This window comes from Scomber scombrus, chromosome 14 (genome assembly GCF_963691925.1).
Source record: "Scomber scombrus chromosome 14, fScoSco1.1, whole genome shotgun sequence".
Taxonomy (NCBI): Eukaryota; Metazoa; Chordata; class Actinopteri; order Scombriformes; family Scombridae; genus Scomber; species Scomber scombrus.
Window position 1 is genome coordinate 7,942,891 of NC_084983.1, and position 26,760 is coordinate 7,969,650.

A 26,760-nucleotide genomic window follows, 5' to 3' on the forward strand; every position below is an offset into this window, starting at 1 on the left:
GAGGATTTTCTCCAATGACTGATAAAAGTGTCATTGAGCGCTCAGCCCAAATTCAAACTATAAAACATCCTTTCAAAAAATGTCCTTTCAATCCAAATTTATGACATTAACCGAACAGGGGAGCTCTTTGTTCCCGAAAAAGATCTGCGTGTGCCAGCAGCAATGTAATATTATTTCGCCTTTCATGAAAATGAGCACATTTTTATCTACTAATGAAGATCATGTGATATGATCAAAAGCTCCAGAACTGGACTTTGTGTGAATTTCTGTTGTTGTTGAAAGTCAAGCTTTTATGTTTGTATTGAAGATGTTATCATACTGGCATTTGAGCAAAGTGGTTCAGTGTCTCCAAAAACAACCCTGGCCACGTTGAGCTGCACTCATGGCTCATGTGAAGCTGGGAGGGTAATAAGGAGAAGGATCCTCACATGTCTGACCGCCTTCTCCACCAGTTCCTCCAGTCAAGCTCAGTATCGAGTCAGGAGAAACTTGGACAGGTGTATGTGAAACTATGTCTAGCCTGTTATACGATACTCAGAGCTGAACATTCAGAGATAGTTGAGCTGCTCAGTCTGATGCTGGTGCGTAGCCACACATGAACCCAACGCTGGCCTGTGTTCAAATCCAACTAGCACTTAACTTTCTCTCCTGAGTGTGCCGCTGGGCTTCCATCTGTCTCAATAAATGATACTGAGAAGTGAATGACTTGCCAGCTCTGCAACAACTGACACCTCGCAGTAAAATCAGACACATAACGTGTAAAAAAACCCCCACACATATAGACCTGACTGACTCACTTTCATCATCAGCTCATATATGATTATGACCTTTTTAACCAATTGATTAATCAGTCTATAAAATGATAACAATGAAAAAGTTTTCGCCCTTTTTCTTAGGAGATTTATATTATCTTATCATTTGTGTTACAACATTTGAAGAAAAGCACTGCCTGTATGTATTGTTTCATCCACTCAAGCGCTCAAAGAGCAAATTTCAACCTTGAGCCGCTGTGCTGGTTTCAGATCGACCTCCTCTCCTCCTCTTGACTGCCTGTGGCCATCAGCATCTGCAGGCCTGTGAAAACTGTCTGTGGCTCACTTCAGTCGATATGCTGCACTTCAAGCTTTTTACCCCGTCTGGCCTCATTGAGAACAATAAACCCACACATACAGTATGAGAGCAGGAGTCATGTGTCAGGCAGGAACATGGCTCCAGTGTAGTTTTGCGGTGTGCTGGGAGAAGCTATATTATTAAAGGAAGTTAGTTTGTGAAGCATTTCCTTTTTCTTTTTTTTTTTGCCAAAAGTTAGATGGAAAAATTGACACCACTGTCCATTAAATATGTTGCAAAAACCAGCAGCTGGCTATCTTAGCTTAGCTTAGCATAAACATTAAAAACATCTAAGCTGGCTCTATCCAAAGCCAATAAAATCCACCCACAGCAGCTGTAAAGTTATACCACATTTGTGGGGTTTATATGTGGGACTAGCTGGTCAGAGGGACTTCCTGGAGCTTTGGTTCCCTGTGGAGTTTTTCTTGTAAACAAAGTTTATCTTTAGTGTCTGTATCCTTGATGTCTAACATATGTGTTGAGTGCATTTTCTTTCTCAGAAAACATTTGCAGTGTTCTTTTTCCTTATCTTTGTTGGTACATTAACGCCAAATATCCCTCATTCAACTGGTAAAAATCCACAATGCTACTAGTGGTCAAAAACTTCATAGCTAATTATTGCTTTTTCACTTTAATTCTTTACTTAACAAATCAAATATAACTAGATATAATAGAGGTGCTGGTAGGCAGATTTTGTTACCTCCAAACAAAGCTGGGCTAGCTGTTCACTGCTGTTGCTAGTCGCTAAGCTAAGCTAACTTGCTGCAGTTTCATGTACTGTAAAATGGACAGACATGAGACTGGCATCAGTCTTTTCATTTAACTGTCAACCATAAAGTGTTAGAGTTCCCTCAATGTCACATTATTAAGTAACCTCCAATGATTTTTAAGTCATTTGTGGGGCTAAGTAAAATTAGTTTAAAAAAATGTGTATAAAGAGTGAAGCATTGAGTATCTTTAAAAAAAGTCAATGAACCTGGCTAAGAAATAGCCCTATAAATAAGCACATTTTTTTGTGTAATGTCAAATTATTCAGTAACTTCAAATTATTTTAGTAATTTTTGAGGATACATAAAATAAGTGTAAAAAGTGTGAGGAAAAAGAGATTTAAGTATTGAATCTGCACAAAATGTAAAATGCCAAGATGTGTTACAGACTCTGAACATGGTTAGAAAAGGCAAAACACAATGTTGACTTTCATGAACTGAAATCACTTTTATTGTCAATACAGCACACACAGTCAAACTTATAGAAATACAAAAGTTTCTTATCCCTTCTTTACAGTGAAGTACAGTATATGCTACATTACAGTACGATACACACACCCCTCACACTTGAAATGATACAGACTATGACTGGCTTATTCCATTTATCAATGTTAATAGTTAACACTTTCTTCCCAATGGGTAGTCAATACATGACCCAAAGTGACTTCATGCAAATCATCAGATTCATTTTTTATACAAAACTGAGACTGTGACTCGTTACAGTTGTGGGTGGTGCAGTGAATTTGGGGTGTGTTGTAAGATTAACTTGAGCATCAAAAAAAGAAAAAAAAGAAATTCAATATTAGGGTCATGATGCAAGTTTCCAGCCCAAATACATATTTTGTCAAGATCTGTTCCATCTTGGCAAACATCACATTCATCCCAATGACCACTGAAGTTTATACCTCATTGAATATGGTCCAGTATTACAATAAAATAACACACACAAACACATAACCTCCTTGGCAGAGGTCATAATAACACCCCCAGTGTAACTTTATAAATTCTCATTCATCACTTTGAATCTCAGCACAATAATACATCCTCGTGTCCCCTGATTATCACAGCTGGAATGTTCTGAATGGGCTGAAGGTGGGAGACAGACGCTGTATTTTAATTTTTTTTTTTTTAACCCTGTACCTGTGTGGAGTGACGTGGGAACAGAGTGGCACCATAAATAAGTTTCTATTTGCAGCCATGACAACACTGAGAGGGGACCATACATGTCAATCCGACTATAAACAAGCAACAACTTTTACAATATCTCACATTAACAATCTGGTTCAAAACAAACTTGAGACAAATAAAATGGCAGCTATACCCACTAACATATGATCTAGCATAACTACCACGTAAAGAACTGAAAGTGTAACAAATGTAGATCAATAGTGACATTAGGGTGACTCCTATTTTCTGTCCTTAGAACTTTACATTTACAAAAAGGCAGCTTGAGAAATAGTTATCTCCCTCAAATTTATGTACGTATTTCTGGAAAGTGTATTCCAAAAAAACAAAACAAAAAAGTCCAACTCCATGATGCTAACTACCACCCTTAAAATGCCTATTATGTTTGTGCATGCAAGTACTGTATGTATTCAAGCCAACTACAACACTAAAAAAAATATGACACATTGATTCACTGACCCTGAAATGCTCACATGTTTCAGTAAAACAGATAGCGAGTCTTAAAAGATGCATTAAAATGTCAATTAAAAAAAAAAAAACGAAAAAGAAAAAGAAAAAAAACTCCATGAAAAGAGCAGGCATTTAAGAGTGAAAGGCCAGGTCTGTGTGTGTCTTTGCAGACATTCAATCAACTTTCTTGCTGCGCAGTCGGAGGGTGTCCAGCAGGTATCTGCAGACGGAACCTGTGTGTTGCGACAGGAGTGTGAGGAACTTCCCGTGACAGAGGGTCAGCATGGTCTGGTGGCCTGTCGCCCAAACCCTGTACCAGGGACCGTAAAAGGGATCGGACACAGCCGGGCAAAGCATGTTGTTCAGATTGACCTCAGTTGCCTAGAGGGGAACAGAGAGATGGACAGAGAGACAGGTTGAATAAGAACAAGTCTTCACATACTGCTCGTAATCAGAGTAATAATACAAGTACCCAGTTGGATAATGAGTTTTCAGTAATGGCATGTCTGACTTCAGCCTACATATCTTTGTAATCATTCATTTCTGCTCTGAAAGACTAATACATCTCAGTCAGTGATGTGGAGAGTGTACCTGACCACTGTTTCTCTTCATTAATTGTTTCCCCTTTTTTTAGTTTAGTCTTAGTCTTCATAATAGTTTAGATTTGTCTGTATATACTTGGTGTTCAATCCAATATGTCTTTATGCTTCCTATCTAACTTTGGTTGGCAAGTGGACAAGATAACAGCTATGTGTCACAAAAGAGGATATTAACCTTGAAGTAACCAGCAGCAGAAAAGCAAGCTTAGAAAAAGCATTTCTGAATCAGCAGTGGTCACATGTAAACCCTTATCAATGGTCACTGAAAGGCGCCAGCCTCAAAATTTATACCTCAAACTAAAACTATAGAATAATCAATTTTTTAAATTCATTTCAGTAAGGGGTTAATCAAAGGAACCATCAAGAGGATGATTTAAAACTGCAGTATAAAATGTATATAAGCTTCACAGAAGGAAGTATTAACTGAAGCACAACTGTGTAGCTTTGCTTTATATTGGAAAGTATTGTTGATCACACCTCCATGTTTAAATAAATGACTTTTCATTCTCCTTTAAATGAATCTGGTGACATAAGTGATGGTGTGTAGCCACAGCTGAACATAACTGCACACAGTGTACTTTGCATAGTGAATTATGACGCATGCCCAGCAGAGGGCTCCATCTTACCAGACCCAGAAGTTGCAGGAAGAGGAAGTGGTAGAGGAAGAGGATGCCAGTGGAGAGCAGTGCCCACCACATGTCCCCCAGAGGCTCCGGCTTGTAGACGCCTACAAAAAGAAAGACTTGTAAAAAAAGGACAGGGACACTATTTCCATTCTCTTCCCTGTGTTGATGTGTTTGTAACAAGTCGACTAGGAGTCGATGGATGCAACACCCTGCAACAAAAGCAAAGCTGGGAACAGGAAGCTGTGGTGTCAGAGTGGCTTATCCTGTTTCTTCACTGTTGGCATTTGTAAGATTTGTACCAGGGGAAGACTCCAAATGTGCAACTATACTATTGGTTTAACTTGAACAATGGATATTTCCTTTTGTGGGGCTCCAGTGTCACGTTATTGCAGAACAATGAGGCACTACTGGGGTTTGATTACCGTACTACACCCTGGATAACTGATCTGACTCATTCTTCAGTTCTTTATGTCGGCCCCCTTTTCCAGAAATTTGAAGGTTTGGATTACTTTATAACAAAGGGTGAAATATAGCATGTATGATAATGATGCTGCTGCAGAATGTGGGCAGTGAGCAGGTATCTTTCGCTGGTCGGCACCGTTGCCGACACTGTAAGCATAACTGAATGGGTCTGTCACCGACAGTCAAGATGGATTAAAAGCTATTATTAATATGTCACTTAATTAGGTTTTAATATTGTTTTTTCCAGGTGAGAAAGTAACAATGTAGAATGTGGTTAGTTTATCCAAATAATGTTTTGATATATGAAATAATTCCTTCTGGAAGATAAATGTTGCCTCTGTAACTGCCTCTGGAGCTCTATATGTAAAAATATCACCACATTTACATAGATATACATTTATTAAAATGAACAGATCAGTCTATTCAATTTAGTTTTGTTTTATCAAGCTAAAGTTTGGATGTGTATTATGGCTTCATTACAGATTGAACTACATCATTTACTGCATCTCTCTGTCAATGAGGTTATTTTTTGGTGAATAAAAAAGTGTTGGGATTGTTGAGATTATTGAGTGAATATTTAGTTGAGATGAAATAGTTGTGTTGTACTCTTGAGTTCAACTTGTCAAGTCTGAACTAGCAGGTAAACAATTTTGAACTTGGCACACTTGGCATATAGAAAGTTTCTGTCAAATTGGCTTCAGTTCAAGCCTGGCACACTTCCTGGGGGCTTGGTTGCCACGTGTCGTTACTTCCTGTATCTGTTGTTTTCCAATGAAAAGCCGTCTAGCATTTCATACCCGCTGCATGTACTGCTGTAGGTTTTAAACTAGTCTTGTTTAATTGTACAAGAAAAACAGGAAGCATTGAAGCAACATAAAAATATTATTCTCTATTTTTTTAATTTAGCAACTGATCAACCAAAAAACTGTAGCTGATGTGAGCGGACCAAAGAAGAAGCGAGTATCCACATCGACTCAAATGTCATCAACGAAAGGATTTAAGGATAAAACACGTCCTATGATTATAAACTAAAGGTTTGTCATTGTGGGTGTCTGTGAATGGAAACAACACAGCTGATTAGAATTACTGTAGATCAACACTTACCTCCTTTCCTGAAAAGGTAAAGAGGCACCAGGTAGAGCATGGAGTGCTGGATGTAGTAGATCTCCTTCTCAAACGGCAGCTGGGGAGAGAATTAAACATGTCACTTCTATACTTTAAGACACACACAACTGGAAATAGATAGTCACACTAAAGAAACATCTGAGGTAAAGTCAGGAAAAACATCCCTGACTTTATCTGAAATTACTCCTCTTCAAAACAGACCTGAGATCAGCAGCCTCGCTGAAGTTAATATTATTAATATTTATAAAATGAATAATACAGACACAGTGCATTATTTCTGGAGGGACTGCACTCTAAACACAGTTAACCACAGTAAATAACTACAACTAACTTTAAAAGTAATAAATAAGATACAGTGACTCAGTTACTTTATTTTATTATTTTTTGTCCACAAGCAGTCCACAGCTCAGTTTTTATTAAAAATGCTTCACCTATTCTCTGTAAATGTGTGTGGCATGTGTTCATTTTTAATACTTTTCATGCATAATGCAATGTTTTTACAAGAAGATTTAACAGGATCTGCTGTAAATTGCCTCCTGAGTCGATTCCATTTAAAATAGTTATAGTTTAAATTGAGTTAGTGTTCAGTCCTCAGCCTTGAATATCTGCTGTGAAAACAGTTTCTAAGGCCGAGGCTCAACAATGACAATGTAGAGAGATGCTAATGAAACTATTACACACCTCAGCTGCTCTGTGAAGGCACACTTTCATTGTTGGAGGTTTATCCAATAGGGAACTAGAGTTACGTAGCTTTACTTTAAACATTTGAGCTTCACTGGGATCATGTTAGAATTGGATGATTTTCAACAGATCAAACCTGTTAAACTTGATTTCATTTGCACAAATTGAGTTTAAAGTTACTGCATTGGCACTAATCCACCTAGGCTTCATCTGCAGAATGCAGCTGTCACACCGATCTGCTGCTTGTGTCCAACATTTTGTCTTGTGTGTGCTGGAATTATTCTTCATTTTCAGGCTCTATTCATTGAAATGTCACATTTTTGGCAACATGGTCATAACATGTCACAAAGTAGCATTCTAACCTATAAATAAATGCTGCTCTCTTCTTGAGCGGTCATAAAGAACGATGAAATTCACGTAAAAAAGGAACAAAGACTTGTTAACCTCAGAGACAGGATGAGAGCTCACAAGATGAGACCAGAAGGTGAGCTGTGAATGACATCATGGGTTGCTGAGGGTTACTTACCAGTCTAGTGTTGACTACTGGAAACATTAAAGCCAGCAGAGCACCGTTCAACATATGGACCTGCAGCCTGAAAACACACAGGAAAAAAAAAAAGCCAATAATAAAAAACATTTCACATATTCAATATTCATATTAGTAAATGCTGCTACAACATGACCTCACCAAACCACAGATTTGTGCAACCTCCTCCTCCACATCTGCCAGGGAGGAACATTTTAACTATCATTTCTACACTGCACGCATCATTGGCATATTAGTTTGAATTGATTAGTGCTGATTTAAGCGCAGAGGAACAGGTGGAGGACAGTACAGATTATGCTCTGTGTTGTTGAAAACCAATCAGAGTCCTCCCTGATGCTGTTAGAAGCAGCTGTCTCATTCGTTGTCAGGGTCACTTCCTTGTGGGAGTGAGCGTTTGTGAGAAGTCAGGTGACTGCCGGTTCAGGCAATTATTGTATGTGTATGTGTGTGTGTGTGTGTGTGCCTGCCTGTGTGCGTGTGTGTGAGAGAAAGAGAGAGCGAGAGAGAGACATGACATTATTACACCCGACGAAGAAATTGCACAAATTGCTGCTGTGATTCTGATAAATCAAGTCATTCTAGCTATTCATTCATAATTAGTATAATTTGGACATTTCGGAGCCTTTAGTTAGCGGAGTCAGCTGCTTTCATCTCACTCACCATCCAGTACACACATAGCCTGTCTGCTCCTGCAGACAGAGAGAGTGTGATGCTTGTTCAGTTCACTTGCGGAGCCGCACATCCAGCATGAGAATAAATGCTTCTTTCAAACAACAATTATTCTAAGAGCCACCATGTACAGAAAGCCAGGAGCTTATGTGTCAAAGTGTGGGCAGACATCTATCTCCTCTGACTGCTCTTTTTGTCAAATGAGCCAAAATAACTGTTGTGACAGCCAAGGTCACTGGAAAAACAGCAGTGCTGTAGGAATGTCAGTTCCAATAAGCCCAGCTGTCACTCCGGGGGCCTCCGGATCTTTTTTGGAAAAACAGTCTGCTTCAATCCAATATAGGATTAAAAGCCACCGCATTTATTGATCATTAGCGACCTTTGCCCTCTCATTTGACTGACTATGTTTGAAAATGAGATGGAGGTTTGGTATGTGTGAATGCTACTCTGTCTTAGGACTGTCTGATCGATACTACATCTGTGATACAGAATTATACTGCAGCTGTATCCGTGCATGATGATGAAACAGAGATTATAAACCCAAGTCAGTCAAATGTTCAGTCTTCCACTGAGCTCTTAGAGTCACATCACAAAAACAGTTCTGAAAAGCTTTTGTCCTCATCCCTGGTTGTTGGCATTAGGACCACCTGACCTTAGCGTTGCCAGGTTCATGTTAAATGCTTTGTTTACACAAACTACAGACGGCAGCCTCCTGAACAAGACTGAGCTGCTGTCTCAGTTTGTGTGTGCAGTTCTTCAGTTTTTAGGGACTACTAGCTGGTTTCAAACTAATGATTTACCAGGTCGCACCATTCAAATCTGATAAATGTTTTATCTAGTCAACAATTCAGTCATGTTTCTTTTAACGAATTTAAATAATCTGCTGATATAAACATTTGTCCAATAAGAACCAACTAACCATGTAACCACGAAGTGACAGTTGCATCAATAACTGTAACTTAACTGTCAAAAATGACAGTTTTGGTGTTTGCTAACACAAACGGGTGTAAATATTTGACAACACCTCATCTCTACATTCATTTACATTCAGTGTAAAAACCAGTTTGTGTGGTATGACTTGAATTTGCTGATGTAAATCTGCACTTAGTAAATACTGATGCTATAAGCTAACAACGTTAAGTTTGAACTTACCGACAACTGGTGCAACCAGCTCAACGGGTAATTATTATGCATTGTTACATAAATCAAAATAGACTTAAATACAATAATTTCTCATTGGAAAAATCCATGAAATGATACAGCATTATATAAACTTGCTCTGATGGATAAATACCAGGGAGAGCTATTTTTGCATTATTTAATATTTGTGATGAGAGACTTGTTAGAATGTGTTTCATAAAGCTTCTAAAACTCAATTTCTTATATTTAATAAGAAACTTTATGGTCATTTCAGTTAAGAATTGGCTACAGTGTCAGTTCACTGTGGCTGTGGCAACAGAAAGTGACCCTGCTTGTATTTATTTCTGAGCAAATCCCATTTCCTGCTCCCACTGGCAAAAACACAGTTGTTTCTCCTGAATAATTAACTAACCAGAGCAGGGCAGCTGGTGAGGAGACGATAACCTCCAACAAATTCATTACGATACTAGAAACATGGCCTCACGGTTGCATGCCTCTTTCAACAAGTCAAGTTGCAGTATACATCCATGTCTGTCCAGATTTAACATATATAATACATGTAAGATTTTAAAGGAATTCAATAAAGATGTTTTAAGCCTATGTAGATTGCTGCTTGTAAGTTTTGTGAACACTTTAGAATTTTCTATTTCTGCATAAATATGATCTAAAATGTGATCAGATTTCCATCCAAGTCCTAAAACTAGATAAAGACACATCAGCTACCTTACTCTTGTTTGTTTATTTATTGAGAAAAAAGATCTAATTTTACATATTTGTGTGTAGCAAAACTATGTGAACCTTTGGGATTATCAATTCATTGAAGGGGAAATTAGAGTTAGGTGTTTCAATCAATGGGATGACAATCAAGTGTTTGTCTGGAAGGCGCTCTTTTATTTAAAGAGAAATCTGAGTCTTCACTATCAAAGGGGGAAGTGTGTCATGGCTCACAAAAAGGAGATTTCTGAGGACCTTAGAAGAGGAGAAGGTGATACTAAGCAGGCTGGAAAGGCTTAAAAAACATTTATATTGAGTTTGGACTCCACCAGTTGCCTATCAGGCAGATTGTGTAGTAATGGAGGACATCCAACACCAATGTTACCCTTCCCAGGAGTGGTGGGACAACAAAGATCACACAAAGAGCAATGCATGTAATAGTCCGGGAGGCCACAAGGGACCACAGGCTAATGTCTAAGAAACTAAAGGCCTTTCTTACAGTGGCTACAGTCAATGTTCATGAGTCCAACGTCAGGAGAACATTGAACATTAACGGTGTGTATGGCAGAGCTGCAAAGGGAAAGCCGCAACCCTGAAAAGAACATTGCTGCCATGTAAGGTTTGCTCAAGACTATGTGGAGAACATTGCTGCCATGTATGGTTTGCTCAAGACTACGTGGAGAACATTGCTGCCATGTATGGTTTGCTCAAGACCACGTGGAGAACATTGCTGCCATGTATGGTTTGCTCAAGACCACGTGGAGAACATTGCTGCCATATATGGATTGCTCAAGACCACATGGATAAACCAGATGGCGACTGGAAAAATGTTCTGTGGACGGATGAGACCAAGATCAAACTTTTCGGTTTGAATGAGAAGCGTTTTGTTTGGTGATGAACAAACCCTTCATTCAAACACGGTGGTGGCAGTATCATGGTTTGGGCCTGCTTTGCTGCACCTGGTCCAGGATAGCTTGTAATCATTGATAGAGCTATGAGTTCTGAGTTGTACCAGCAAATTCTACAAGAAAATGTCAAGGTATCCGTCCATGACCTGGAGGTCAACAGAAAGTCGCTCATGAAAAAAGACAATGACAACAAACACACAAGTTGTTCTACCAAAGCATGGTTAGAGCAAAATAAAGTTAATGTTTTGGAATGGCTGAGTCAAAGTATTGACCTTTATTCTACAGAAATACTGTGGAGGGACCTGAGGCCGGCAGTTCATGCCAAGGAGCCCAACAACATCTATGAGTTGAGACTGCTCTGTAATGAGGATCAGGATAGGGTTCACATACTTTTGCCTCACACAAAATAGGACAGATAGAAGATGTAATAATTTTCCTCAATAAATAAATAACTACATTTAATGTTATTGTCTCATTTGTTTAAGTGGGTTTCCTTTATCTAGTTGTAGGACTTGTGTAGGTCATATTTATACAGAAATACAGACAATTGCAAAGTGTTCACATGCTTGGCTAGTAAAGCTGATTTTAAAACGCTAAGACGCTAGAAATTCTAAAACTTGGACTCAATCCTTTGAGTTTAAGTGGACGTTTGTGCTTGATAAATACTAAAAAAGTAATAAAATTCCCTCAGGTGTTTTATGAGATATCACATTTACGAGAGAATAGGGTGGAAATGAGGTCACTGTCTTTGACCTTTGACCACCAAAATGTAATCACTTCGTCCTTGAGTCAAAGTGGACGCTTGTGCCAAATTTGAAGCAATTGCTATTGCGGAGGCGTAACAACACTGTGAAAACCCTATTTACTCTGTACGCCTGCAGGTAATTCCAATCAATGTGGCAATTTGCTTTCTTATGGTGATAAAATCTGTGTTTCATTTGGTTCCGTCTGCCAAATCATTTCATACCACATTGAAGAGTTTCATTCGTGGCAGATTCGTCCGCCTATGGCAGGTTGAAATGGAGGGTGGATGACTGACTGAGGACGTGGCACTTCCAGCATGATGTCATCATAAATGGGCAGCCCTGAATGTAGCTGAGGCATCGGGGTCTGAACTCTAAAGCAACATGAGGTAACAAATACTCACCTAAATACAACCATCGCTGTTTTACATGGCGGGCAGGCCAGCAGGAAGATCTGTGGAGAGCAGAAAGATGAATAAGAAATCACTTCATCGCGTTGGACTCATTATGGAGCAGCTTCAATGCTTCGAGAGCTTACAGCGCTCAGAGCTGTACATAAAGAAAGGGAACAAATTGCTTTAACAAGTTTGGAATATTATAATAAGAGCAGCAGCCTTGAACAGAAAGTCCCAGAGGCGACTGTGAAGTGCTGCTCACTTCAAATAAGGGGAACCAAAAAACACAAAATGCAGAGTTAAGACTTATGAGTTCAGGATAAATTCACTAATGATTTATCAAAATAGTCTATGCGTTAACAGTAGCAAGTGTAGACTCTAATATCCTCATTTTCAGATTAATATACTGGTTTAAATCTTGAGTAAGGATTTAGGTTACGAGCTCCAAGACAAATTAAAGGTTCTAAATGTGGCTTTCAATCTCAGTTATGCATCTCATCTACACTTAGTGTAGATCCTGCTGGGGCCTGTGGGAGACTTCACACATGAGGTGTTTTTCATTATTCTTGCTTGTCTCTTCACTACACTCGTTCGCATCTTAGCTCCACCCAATGGGGAGAGACAGATGCGAGAACGGAAGAATATAATTCATCAGACAGGACGTCCTCGCTCACTCAAGCCTCACTTTGAGAAGACGGCAATAACACTTTAAACTCTAAAGTTTACACTTTAAATTCATGTACAATTAATTAACGCTTTACATTGTCACTTAATCATTTCTACATAGTGAAAGCTGGAAGTAAAAAACACTGAAAACTACTCAAATTTTTATCATTTGAGTTTAGATTGATAAAATAAGACACCAATAGACAATTCAAATCTGTAAATCACTGAAAGAACACAACTTTAGAGTCAGTAAACATACTGACTCTAAAGGGTGTTACTCTCTGGTAAAACACTTCTGCGTAAGATACACCTGTGTTTCTTTGCTGAGCTCTCACGGAGAATCATCGCTCCACCAGAGGCATTTAAGTGATTGAAGGATCCTCAATGATGATAGAGGGAGATAGAGTTTGCGGATCACGGCTAAAGGCCGAAGAAGAGAGGACGCAATGAATCACAGAGTTAGCATCATAAAAGCCACTGATTGATTCAAAATACCATCTGACACATCTTTTGCATGGAAGGCAAAAGCTGAAAACAAAATTAAGGAAAGCAATTGACTTAAGGTGTGTAGCACAACTATCCACTGACTGAGAATCTTTGGGATTTGTGTATAGGTGTGATTTGTTGCACATTTATCAACTCATACAAAATCTGCACTAGTGAGAACACAACTGGAACTTCATTTCTAGCACAAAAACCCTGAACCTACATGTACACAGTTTTCAGAAGGCATACATGTTTCTATTGTACATCTTTCATCTTGTTTACACTTTTCTACCTTGTCAAAATCAAAGTATAGATGTACAGACTGGTGACAAATGAATGGAAAAACCATTACAGGTCTGAATGCTTGACCCCTACAGTGAGAGGATCTGGTATCTCTGTTATGCTATGGGGGGCATTTTGCTGGCATGGTTTGGGTCCCCTTACAGGGAAGAGTCACTGCGAATCAATACAAAGCTGTTCTGAGTGATCGCCTTAATGAATGTTGTGGACTCAGAGAAAACAACAGTGATCCCTTTCCCATCATAGAACTGCAGTGCTGAATTTCAGGACATCGATTACAAGAGGTCACCAACATAAACACAACAGGGATATTATGGCAATACAAGTTAACCATCTTACATAAAACAACACAGCTGACAATATAATAGATAATGGAGAACAATAGTTAATAGATAATAAACTAAACAAATCAACATAATTAGCCAAGGTCGGCAGTATTGTGAAACACTGTCACAATCATCATCATCATCATCATCATCATCATCATCACCACCACCACTATCTGCGCCCCTGGCCTGAGTAAGGAAGGGAAATGATGTTGGGAATGTATCTGTTGCTCTTTACAGTGGAAACCTGAGACCGGAGCCAGAATGCAGGATCTGGATCTCAGGGTAAAGGGTACTGACTGATAGGATAGATTTAGACTCGTGCACTACCTGTCTGTTAGACCTGTCAGTGAGGTTACTGTGGTGGAAACCTAAGACTTTACCGCTGACTTTCACTATTTCAGAAAGAGAATTACAATTACAGAAAATGTGTGATTGGTGATGCTTGCTGGTCCACTCTGAAATGAACCTAAACCCTCCATGTGTCCCTGCTGAAACACTCCTGGACAAATATATTACTTTGTTTAACCATTTCAATTAATGCAAGACTACTACTGCTAGATCTAGGCATATTCCCAAAAAAAAGTGTCTGGGAAAGCTAATTTGAGTTAATGTGATTCAAAGGGCCACTTCAGTCTCAAACAAGCATTAATCCTGGGATACCGGTCCATGAAGTCATGATCCTATTTATAGGTGAGGAGTACTGCTTAGGTATAATCCAGTGCTGTATATATTGGAAGAGAGGATCCTGGGCGTTCAATAAATAGATAACACATGTTTATCTAAAGCACTGTGCTCATATTAACTATGCAGAGTACTTCACACAAGTACTCAGCTAAATGGATGATGGACTGTTAAAGACAGACCAACATTAGAACTTCTGTCAAATCGACAAATCCTCCAAATGTTTAGATGACTCACATTAAGCAACATTTGGAGATTCTATTAGTATTCAATATTTATACTAAATGTTGGTATTATGTGGGTGTATTAATCTTTTAGTGAGGGCAGGCATATCCTACTTTGTGCTATCAACTAAATGGATTAATTACAAATCAGGGAGAAAATGTATCTTCACCTACTTGATAATTGAATGATGGTATGGATCCTGGATAATCACTTGTTGAATTAACAAAGAGTCCAAAAAAATACGCTGACTGACCAACAAGCAAGAGACTCAAGTCAATATTTCAACGGTCAGTTGTCTTCATCGTCTTATCACTACGCTGGAGCTTCTGCTGCTCTAATAATGAGTCGGGCCCTAGATTACATCAACATGCAGCATCACAATGATGAGAGGCAAACCAACCTTGACGCTGTTGTTGTAGCATTACAAACACTATTAACTTTAATGGTCGTGTCTCTCTATTAATTTTACAGCTGAAATATAAAAATGTATCTGGAGGTGCTACAGAGAAGCAACAGGCTGAAACGTTATGTCATCATCGTTCCTGTTTCCTAATGTTGCTCTGCTTCTAACGGATTGGGAAACAACGTGAGAGAGTCGGGGACAAACAGGTTTAAGAGGGTTGCATGAGGAGTTTTTATGCAAAGCGATCCAACAAAACAAATAGAAAAAATACTCGTGTGGAAAACTGCAAGTAAAAAAGCGAGTAATGTTGACTATTTGCTTATGTAAATCTGACTTCACAGTGTACACTCATGCAGTGCAAATATAACTGCATTTACATTTCACATGTTCGTGTCACTGTTACAACTGCAACTGTGTAATCATCTTCCAAGCTGAGAATAAAAACTGATATATAAAAAGATCAAAAGAAGGATTATTTATAGAATGAGAGAACTCATTACTGATAAACCACGCTTCCCTTCTACGAGTGGAGTTGCAAAGTAATGCAGTGTAGTGCTTTCGGCGTAATCTCAATGACTGAGTCAACAATCTGTTTTGTTGGTTGTGATAAAAATGATGATAACGCTGATACTGTAATCTCTTATTGATACTGAAGGTCTCTCATTAACAGCACAGTACTTCGCTTTATAGACAAACTCTCCAGCTATGGAGCAAAGTCTTTATACATTTTTAAACTCTTATTAAACCTGTTGAAAGCTGCTACAGAGAGGCCTGATGATTACTTTATATATTCCTGGAGCAATATTTATCGTCTACTGTTTACCTGAGGGGAAGAAAGTTCACCTGATAAGAGCTTACCGATTATCATGTGTTCAAATGGAAACACCCATTCTCTTGGGACAACACTGGAGGATCATGTGGCAGGTTGATGAGTCACTTGGAAGTCACATAAACACTACAGCGACACTCAATTTCCTGAACTTGTTCCATATCCTCCCCGAAGCATCCTCATTCATATTGTTGGACAGCATTTCTACAGCTGCCATGAATTCTTATCGACTACTGAGGAGAAACAAACTAAACCTGAAATTGAATACATGTGGATGTTTACTTCTGAAGCCCTGTGTATCTATGTTTCTCCATCTCATTATCCACCACCCCCTGGCAGCATGACTCAAGAAAAAGATGAGATGCGTGTTTTCCTGCATTTAAATGAAAGTGAATGATGGCAGATTGATCAGTCAGACAGTCAGTGATCGGCTGGACGTACAGCGAGTGACGGCTCCTGTTTTATGCGGAGAAAACCACATCAGACATCTGCGTTGTCAGATGTGGGGCATCAACTCATCAGTCATCAGACTCTGAACTCTTCACCCTCTCTCTGCTGCTACTCAACATGTGTGAGAACTCCTCCGCTGACATGACAAAGCATTATTTTTTAAGTTTTGTTAAGTTAGAGGTGTAAAATGTCTTCCAAATCAGTGTATTTATATTATTGTAGTGAACAGGAAGAATCCACATTTGTAACATGAAAGACATTCCATCCTAAAAATTATGTACGTGTTTGTCTAATAATTACAATCTGTGGGATAAGCAGCATTTGGGCCACTCTTTGCAATCCCTTCTATTCCATTAGATCTAAAAGGGATTAAAAAGAAAGAGGAACCACACCCAACCGCTGTTGATCCACCAACTCTGAGTCAGATTATAAAGTGAGGGAATATAAACAGACTTAACAAAGAACAATTCCAGACATCTCCTGGAGAAATCTTCTGCAGCTGCACCTCATCGCTTTCATCAAAGCCATAATAACCAACACACAAACACAAGTATTTCCTGCTATCATACAGTCAAGCTGCAGCAAGCCTCTGCTTCACTTTCTATGCAATAAATAAACCTGGAGGGAACTTTCTCTGAAGCCGCCCCGTCAACTGAAACAGCTGCTTTAAATAAAAGTTTCAACAACAAGCTGACAACATCCACTTCATTTCAGTGCAGCTTTTTCTTTTTTTCTAATACGTTTCCTCTTCTAACTTCACTCAGGTGTCAGCAAACATGAAGTGCACCTTCCATAAGTGATCTTAACCTTGGTCATCATTCACGAAGGACGTTTCTCTACCATCATTCAACTCTTCCATCACGAGGAATTATTCATCAGTGTCCACTGGGCTGTCACACTATGTAAATTAAGCAGAATACATCAATATTGCTTGTTCTCCATATTTTAAAGTTCATGACAGCCACATTAAAAGACAGCTGGCAGTGACCTGTTACCGTGACCCTGTGCTGTGCAATCATGTACCATGAAGGTCAGCCTGGAGGCGAAGGAAGAAAAACATGCAGGTACTGTGTGTTGTTATGGCAGCAGAGATCCGGGCCCTCAGGCATTAAAAAAACAAACAAAAAAAAAGGCCTGAGATCTTTTGTAATGTTCTGCTCTGTCAATTCAATACAATTAAATAAAAACTTCATTTCTTTTGTTGTGTCATTCAAACTCTTCACTTAGCTACCTGTGTGGTTATAAACTCAGATGAGTCATAAACAATCCCGCTGGGTTCAAATCAGATGACGCCCCGCTCTTTTCTGCAAAGCTCGAAAACTGAACTCGAGACATCTGGTCTTATTTTCCAGCAGAACTCTCTGTGTGTGGACCACCTCCTCAAAACAGGCCAGATTAATTAAAAACAAGGACCTAAACTTTCATTTTCTTGAGTTGTGCTTGCCCTTTTCTGATTTAATAGAATCGCTTGTTGTGATGATTACTATTGGTCTGTTATAGTTTTTGAGTACAGCTGTGCAATTGACATTTAGTTTATAATTACTAGCAGATAATGGCCAGATTTTAATTGGACATAACTATTTATGTGAAAAAAGACAAGCAATACTAAACACCTCATGTAGACATAGAGAAAACTGTCAATACATCATATAGTTAAACAAATATAACTTGTGTGTTTGCCACAAAGTTTTTGTAACTTCCACTTCTGCAGGACCACAATGAACAGCTTGTTGAAATGCAACTGAGGGAAGCAACAAGTACTTAGGTAACTGAATGCACAACACCAACCACTGTATGTCACTGCACTGTAATTGGGTGGGGTGAGGACTGTGATAGGACAACTCCCATCAAAGCCAGCTAATATGTTACATGAGAAAAAGGAGGGGAAATGTCTTCAAATGTTTCAAGCAACTCACACTGGTGCACCCAAAATACATGTGGTGTTAACACATACACACGTATCAGGAACATGCTTACCTGCACCATGGTCATCACATGACATGGATTCAGCAGATATATCACAGTCTTGGTGGCGAATTTGAACCCGACCTCCACACCAAAAGTCATGCAAAGGGCAACCAGCAACAGGTTCTTGCCCAGACTATCCTCCTTCGCCCTCACGCAGTCTCTCCCCACCACTTTGAGCTCTTTGGAGATGTTTATCTTCCTCAGCGCCACGAAGATCTCCAGTATGGAGATGACGACGATGACCAGACTCTCACTGATGCGCTGCTGGGGCGCGAGGAAGGCGGCGCACTCGGGGCCCCCGTTGCCCTCAAACTTCGGGTCCACCCCGCCATAGATCCAGTCCAACAGGCTGTATATGTTATATCTGGACATATTCCTCTTCTCGTGTTGGAAAAGATACGAACAAGATGGAATAAAAGACGTCACACCGACTTCTTGGCGAAACATGAACTGCGAGATTTCCCTTTCGTAGCTGGTGTCGTGGCTGAGAGGCAGACATGTATCCACCCGCCTTGGTGTGTTTCCAGTTGAGCTAATTTCTCCAGAACCACCTCCTCCACAGACGGATGAGGAACTTCAGCTAGCAGCAGGATGCAGCTGTAGACTACCCGGAGCTGCGGCTGCTGCTGGTGGTGGTGGGCAGTGACGAGCTTCTCTACCTCTCTCTCTCTCTCTCTCTCCTCTTTCACGCCTCTCACACGACAGCAACCGGCCTTTCCGACGTGGACAGTCCGCATTAAACGAAGCAGGCACGCATGTAAGCTCCGTGCTCGGAGTCACATCAAGCTGTCTGCAGCAGTTTGCCGGAGGTTGACTTTTAGCGCGAGTTAGCTACAGCTTAGCTACAGAGACTACCTTGCTGAAAAGGTACCGCCACATTCTTTAACCCTGAGTTTAGTCTCTCAGACTGAGCACGAATCTCATTGGGTCTAGGCGTAGGTGATGCATTCACGGCCCTTAGTTTAAGTGGGAAAATGTTCACATGTGTGTAAGTTAAAGGACTAAATGTTCTTGTTTGCTCAGTAACCTATTATTAATTACTTACTACAAACAACATACAACAACTGTTTAGTGTTTGACACATTAATATAGACATGTGGAAGTCAAGCGTGCAACTAAGCTATCATTAAATGTATATTAATGAGTAAACACGAGTATAGTTAGTAGAGTGATGTTCATTGTTCATCAATGGTAGTTATTACTTCTGTTGGGTGTTTAATGGCAACGTCGGTTTTGGAAAAACTGATTTTTTTTTTCACCCCGTCCTGGCCGAGTTTGAGCATTCCCTGAAAGCCCGACCTCAGGAAATAGAACACCCTGAAAAAGCAAGGACATATCACACGTGATGTTAAGGATGGAGCGTTCATGAAAGATCAGGAATCTTGATTTAGTTGCGTTCCAGTAATAAATTACAGTTTATGTGAGGGGTTCCTCAACCAAATGAGTATTACTTTAATTTCATTACACATGGGAGACATGAGAAGCTGCAGGTTCATATTTTGATGGTTGGTTTTCTTTCTCCATATGGACAAATCTATGGTAAAGTTATTTAATTCTATACTATCCATAATAAACGTTTCAGATGGCTTTCTTAGCTACACCTTATTTAACCTTTAAACTTTATGAATCACTGATGTAAGGCAGATACACTTTTTCAGTGCAATATTTATTTCCAGATGTTGCCACTAAAGAGTAAGGAAACAGTTTAGACCCTGTTAGACCTCCATGTATATCCACACTAATGGAGACACACAGTAACAATAAGTTCTCTTAGTCAGTTTCAGTTAATCCTCTAAAACCAAATTCAGCCTCCTAAGAGTGGGAAACCTTTTAAATTTGGCAACCCTTTGACCTTTCCTCAAGCTCGGCCATCAGGCCAAATTTTACATATCTAAACCCATGTAACAGCCTGTATGTGTTGCCATAAACAGAGTATTTCCAGTCTTACCTTCTGCTTCCATCCTCACCACCACTTAATTGCAGGGTGTCATTCCAAATGCAGAGTGCTCCCTAATGAGTGAGAGGGTAAAGAACTGGTAATTGTGGCACACCAGCTGGAAGAAATCAGCCATCACCATGGTTATCAATAGATACGTCATTCATCTAATTGTTTTTAAAAATTTTATTTTCTAGATTTATTTTGGGCTTTTTTTGCCTTTATTTAGACAGATAGCACAAAGGCCGACAGGAAACAGGAGAGAGAGAGAGAGAGAGAGAGAGAGAGAGAGAGAGAGAGAGAGTGGAATGACCTGCAGCAAAGGTCCATGGCCAGATTTGAACCAGGGATGCTGCAATTACGTGGCATGCGCTCTAACCACTCAACCACCAGGGTGCTCTATTCATCTAATTGTTATTATTGTTTTTTCAACTTAATCCCCACAAATGCATTACATATACAGTATTAAAACCATGAACAGAACTGATAGCAATAGGAAGGTTTAACTTGAGAGCCATTTTTTAATTAGTATTATGATGGGACCCAAATATTCCTTTGAAATCTCTTCATTAACTACGAGAGAGAAAAGGCAGCAAAGTCTGATTGATGTGAATTACAAAACACTTGCCAATATAAAAGTCCACAGAGAACTCTCCAGTAAGCCGCTTTCCTATGTGATTGTTTGGCACTGGATTTCCATCGTAGTACAGGGAAATGACGTACGCACTCTCCACACTTATTGGTTTGGAATGCCCTTCAATATGGCAAATACTTTTTCACGAAGCCACAAGGAGAGTGGATTGACTGAGGGTGCAGGAAATGGACTGACAGACTCAGGAGGGAAGAAAAAGAGGAGCAATGAGGAAGCTTTGGTTTGCATCTAATGTTTCTCCCACAACGCCTGCTTTGGTTGCCATATGCTCAGTTTTTGAAATAACCACATGCTGACATATTTCCATTAGTATAGCAGTATGTGTGTGTGTAGCACTCAGTGTAGTGCAGGTCTCGTTTGAAAGCGTCTACCATCCTGAGTGTAAATGACACTGAAAATGTTGAAATGTTGCAGTTGTGGCCAAACCTGCTTTACTGAGCACAACAAGCAATTAGCATGTCACTCTGGTTTGGTTTTAATGGTGGAGAAACTGAGTCTGAGTGTGTTTTCAGTTTCTAGTCAAGTTACTGCATAAAGACAATGAGCTTTCTGTGTTCTTAGTGGCATAACTGAAACTGTCTGTGCACTGCAAGTACACAGATAGGCCTCACAAGGAGGAAATAGGTGATTCTTATCAGATGGAAATACCTTAAATATACCTGATCATATCACATATCTCCACCCACACCCTCAGATCTGCCAGCAGCTTGCTCCTCCAGGCCTCGAGTACTAAGCGCTGCACCATTGGGGATCGAGCCTTCTGCTCTGCTGCACCACACTTGTGGAAAAAGCTTTCTTAACCATCTGAGGGCAGCACAGACCCTAGTCTCTTTAAAAAAAAAAAAAGCTTAAAAACGTATTATTCAGCAAGACTTTTTAAAACTTAACCCATATTACTATTTTATTTATGTTGTGTGTTCTGTTATTAATACTGAATCACTTTGAGTTTCATTATTAACGAAAAGTGCAGTACAAATTAAATTAATTATTATTATTATTATTATTTTAAATAAATGAAACCCATGACTGAGCATGCAAACACAGCACTATGTTACTATCCAGTGCTTTGAGGGAAAACATCCTTTTAGCTTTGTGTATGAACATGATGTTTAATTATTGATATCCTGTCAAGGTTCATGAGAGTCGTTATCATTCATGTCAGATGGACATTAGGGTTTAGGTGCTGACCAGTCAAAAGTGACCAGGACAGGGAGAGCTGTAACTTAAACATATTAAACCTGAAAGACTCCAAACAGGCTGCTGAAGTGAATCAGGCCTCAGTTCAGAAGCAAGAGAACCTGCTGATATCTCATCACCAGACACTTTCCTATCATTTGCTGCCCAGAAAAATAAATTGAACTCCACTTCCAACATGCTTAAAAGAGTGATTCAGTATATTGTCTCAGTCCCATGAGGGGAAATACGCTGACTCAGTTCAAAAGCCAATTCTGGCTTGATTCCAGGGCTCGCTTCAGGAGGTGGAGAGGAGCAGAAAGAGGGCTAAAGATCAAATGGCCTCCTAGTACTTGATCCTGAGGGATAAAGAGTGAGCTGGTCCCTTGGCTCGAGATACGGAACTCGGAAGAAAACTGTCAGACAGGAGCAACTTAAAATCGAGACCCTTAAGGCCTGGTCGACCTTATGAGGCCAAATAATTTAAGAGTGAAAAGATGGAGGAAGAACAGCTGGACGACAAGGGAAAACAGCAGCACAGCTTCTTTTACAGTTTTTTATGTACTGTAGTTTCAAGGCTGCAGTCTTTGTCAGGAAACACAGGAAGCAGATCTCTGATAGGGAGAAATACAAACAATAAGACATTTCTGGGCAAGACCTCTTCACCTAAAAACTACCATTTTCAACATTAGCCTTCTCCTGTGATATATCATTTTAACATTTAGTCTCTGTTATGTTTGCAACTAAAGCTAAAGAATATGCATCATGCAAGAGACTGTCAATACTGAAAAATGTTTAAGTGCACATAAACGTCACACTTGATGGGATTTGTTTGGTTGTGCTAAAATGTGAAATGTATATGAAATGATATAGATAGTATATAGTACGTACTCTATTTCCATCCTTTTGTAGATTTATTTTACAATGTCGACCACAGGATCCTCCCTAGTCCTCTTTACCATTTGTTCCTTTAATGCTGTAATAATACTTGGGCTGGCTCATCGATTATTGATATCTTTTTATTCCTATAATAAAGAATAAATTGTCCCTCTAAATAAGTGCTGGCTGTTAAGCTCATACAGAGCTGCGTGACAGTTTTTAAGCTCTGAATCAACCTAAAGGCATTAGGATTCAAAGCTGGGTTCACTCTCGAGCCCTCCAAACTGCAAAAATTATGAGGCCAATGTTGTCACAACTGAATCAAAACCTGATGTTCAAATATAAAATGATTATGATTATGTCTGACACAAACACACAAACACAAACATACACACTGATGCACAAGCTCTGGTATCACATTGTCAGTACTGTTTGTAATAATAGCTCTGTACATTTGTACCTGGACTTGGGATGAAACCTAATACCAAACATAATGTCAAACATTTTTACAAATGGAATTTTCATTTTGAAATGAATTAATAAGGCAATAAAATGTATAATCTTTTTCACAAGGAGAAGCCTTTCCTTAGTATCATTACTGTCAGCAGGGGGCGATATTGTCATTTTTCCTCTCCGTGTGGATTTCAGCATTCATCCCGCATGAAGCTTTTCAGGGGATATTTGATAAAGTACCACTTCATTGCAAATCCCAACCTTCTTGAATGCACACCAATTACAGAGCAATTGCTTATAGGGCTCTAGTTCTTTAGCTGGTTAATGTGCTTTAATATCCAAAAACAGCATTTTATTGTCATTGTATTGTTTTCATGTTGCAAATACTTAAAGAGTTAGACTTAGGAGTCAAATCAACACAGTGCAGCTGCCAAACTACATTTGGACCTCACATCATACATTTTAGGTCAATATTTTTTGACGTAAATCTTCATATTGATTTTGTTTGTTGTGATTTTGTTTACATTTAATTCATTATTGTTTTTAGAACTTATTTTATTAAATATTGATTTAGTCATTTAACATTTTATTATGTGGACCACAAGAACATTACAGCTGCTACAGAATAAGCTATACTGTGGCTCCAAAAAAAGAGAAAGAAAACCAAATAAATAAATTAAATGATTTGATGCAGTCAAAGTGTATACTCATCATTCACATTTTGCATACATTTACATAACTGATCTCTAGCTGGATCCGGTTCACAAGCTATATCTGGCAGCAGACTTGATTTTGCGACAAGGATGAAGAACACTCATTTAAAACAAAAAAGCAGATGTGGACAGCTGTGCTGGGCCCGAGGAGATAGCATCTAAATGGACAACAAATAAAATATTTTGTTGGTCTAGGAGGTTTATATTTGTCAGAATGGTGTGAAAATCAATGGACTCCTGAGAGTGCGGCTGTGCTTTGATAGGCCCGCTCCTCTCTTCACTGCGGAGCAGGAATCAGTCAAGGATATTAATCTAAACATCAGTCATGCATGGGGAACACCCCACAAGGAGAATAAGCTTGCTCATCCATGCATCTCCTGGGGGAGGCAGGGGGGCTCGAGGAAGGGAGTTGAATGGGTAAGTGTGTCAGGGTATCATCTCAGGAGATGTGATGAGGGCTGACTTTAGGCACACAATAAAACCCAAACTGAAGAGGTTGGCACCATCAAAACTGAAATTTGTGCATAGCTCACTGAACCACATCATAATCTGTATTACAAAAAAGCCAGAGAGAGCTGAGAAAGCCACCGTCGCCATGTGGCCAGCAAAGAACAACACGTGTCTCCTGTGTGGGAAAAGAAGAAAGCTATATGTCTGAGTTATATGTTAATGTAATTCATCTTAGTGAAATCTAATCCTCCAGCCATTGTAATAAGGCACAAAAGTAGCTGGAAATATTAAAATTCAGGACCAGTCCATTTTCTTATTACCTAAAATATGCTGCATTTCATTTTCTCTCATCACCTTCACACAATATTCTATTCTGCCTCTGTGTTTCTCCTGTTCGCACTGGGTTATGTTCCCAAGGACAAGTACAGCTGTCGAGTTGTTTCCTCCATGAGGATACCCCATACTGACTGCGGGGCATGAGCTTTCCACTCCACAGCTAATCTAATGTACCACGACTGTCAAGTGTGCTATATGCAACAGAAACATGCCAACATATTCCATTTTAACTCGCTAATCAATGGCATAACCAAAGCTGAATTTACAATTCAGCTACTGGAGGTAAGGCTGCATAGAGGTACATTTTTAAGCAATTCCATTAAATGTTTAGCAAGGGGAAGATATTCAGCCATACTGCTATGACGTAATGAATCAAAACCCGACATATGACAGCTACTGCATTACAGCAACAATACTGGGATGCATCACTGTTGCCCATGCAATATTTTGTCTTGGTCAAGGACGCTTCAGTGTCAAACATTTTTAATTTTGATGGAACTGACATCATTACACATACTTACATAAGTTGTCCGTGTGCAGTTCAGCCATACCCACATTAAAAATTTGGGGGGTCATTTGATTAATCACATGGACAATTGTTTCCTCAAAACACAACAAAGTATGATAAGTTCATACAGTATACACAATTTATTCATATCTGCATCTGTGTGTATCCAGTGTCTCCTCCTCTTTGGAGACAAAAACTTTTCTTCAAGTCAAGTTTTCTTCGGGTCATAACATATTTATTTCCAAAACCATTTGTTAGTCATCCACAGTCTGAAGCCACAGGGGCCTTTGCTTGTCCCAGCAGCAGAGGGCCGTGTCAGAACTCAGAGGCAGATGAATAGCCTCGTCGTAATGTTTAGACCAGTCAGTCTGCTCTTGTATGCTTGAAAAATCATCAGAGATTGTGGGGCAATCTTCTCCCAGGCAGATAAAATGACAAGGCATCAAGCAAGCACGCACACACACACACACACACACACACACACACACACACACACACACACACACACACACACACACACACACACACACACACACACACACACACACACACACACACACACACACACACACACACACACACACACACACACACACACAAGCTGACTATGGACACTTCTCAGGACCTTAAATGGCCAAACATTCATTTCCTTGGGCTTAATCTAACCCTTAGCATCGCCACTGCTTGTGTAACCCTAACCCTACGCTCAACCTAGCCCGAACTTTAACCACTGACCCCAAAATCAGCTTTTTCCCAACTGGGGACACGGCTTTTGTCCCCAATGGCAATGGCATGTGACAAAGGTCCCTGTTCACACAGTCAAAAAGTGCCTGACATCACAATAACACATTAGCACTGTAGCCCACCAGACTGCCCATGAGTCAACAGTTCAGATCAGAAAAAATGCCTCTTCAGTCTGTTTTGCACACACCAAATAATTGCTCTCAGGGTAGTAATTGCAGGTGTTGAGTAAAGTATTTATCGTCATCACTGGGCTGAGCCCCCTGACGATAAATCATAATCACCCTGAGCAAAAATCCTGGTGCTATTCACTGTGCTTCTAAAGGTACAATCAGTAAATTATGGCTCTTTAGAAACATCCATTTGGCAGGTGTAGGGACCTACAAAAACCTGGCAAATATGTATCCTCCATAATTTACAATTTCTCCACAAAGTTTTTTCCCCCTAATTCTATACTAGTA

At 39.6% G+C, this 26,760-nt stretch overlaps 1 protein-coding gene across 1 annotated transcript; it reads right to left on the bottom strand.

Moving 5' to 3' along the window:
• Window positions 1–2,324: 2,324 nt before the first annotated feature.
• On the bottom strand, window positions 2,325–19,322 carry LOC133994014 (transmembrane protein 164). Its single transcript, XM_062433181.1, has 6 exons — window positions 18,468–19,322; window positions 12,131–12,180; window positions 7,532–7,598; window positions 6,304–6,382; window positions 4,738–4,838; window positions 2,325–3,893 (listed from the first exon to the last, which is right to left on the bottom strand). Exons 1-6 carry the CDS (start codon window positions 18,903–18,905, stop codon window positions 3,687–3,689), a joined length of 942 nt encoding a protein of 313 aa, XP_062289165.1. The 5' UTR covers window positions 18,906–19,322; the 3' UTR covers window positions 2,325–3,686.
• Between the last annotated feature and the right edge of the window lie 7,438 nt (window positions 19,323–26,760).

What these genes read in the sequence shown, in the direction of transcription:
- LOC133994014 (XM_062433181.1), bottom strand. Translation starts at nt 18,905, where the DNA reads ATGTTTCGCCAAGAAGTCGGTGTGACGTCTTTTATTCCATCTTGTTCG. An exon ending in CAGTAGTCAACACTAGACTG is followed by an intron (nt 6,383 to 7,531) that starts GTAAGTAACCCT and finishes TTCTCTCCCCAG; the next exon opens with CTGCCGTTTGAGAAGGAGAT. An exon ending in TTACCTTTTCAGGAAAGGAG is followed by an intron (nt 4,839 to 6,303) that starts GTAAGTGTTGAT and finishes TTCTTTTTGTAG; the next exon opens with GCGTCTACAAGCCGGAGCCT.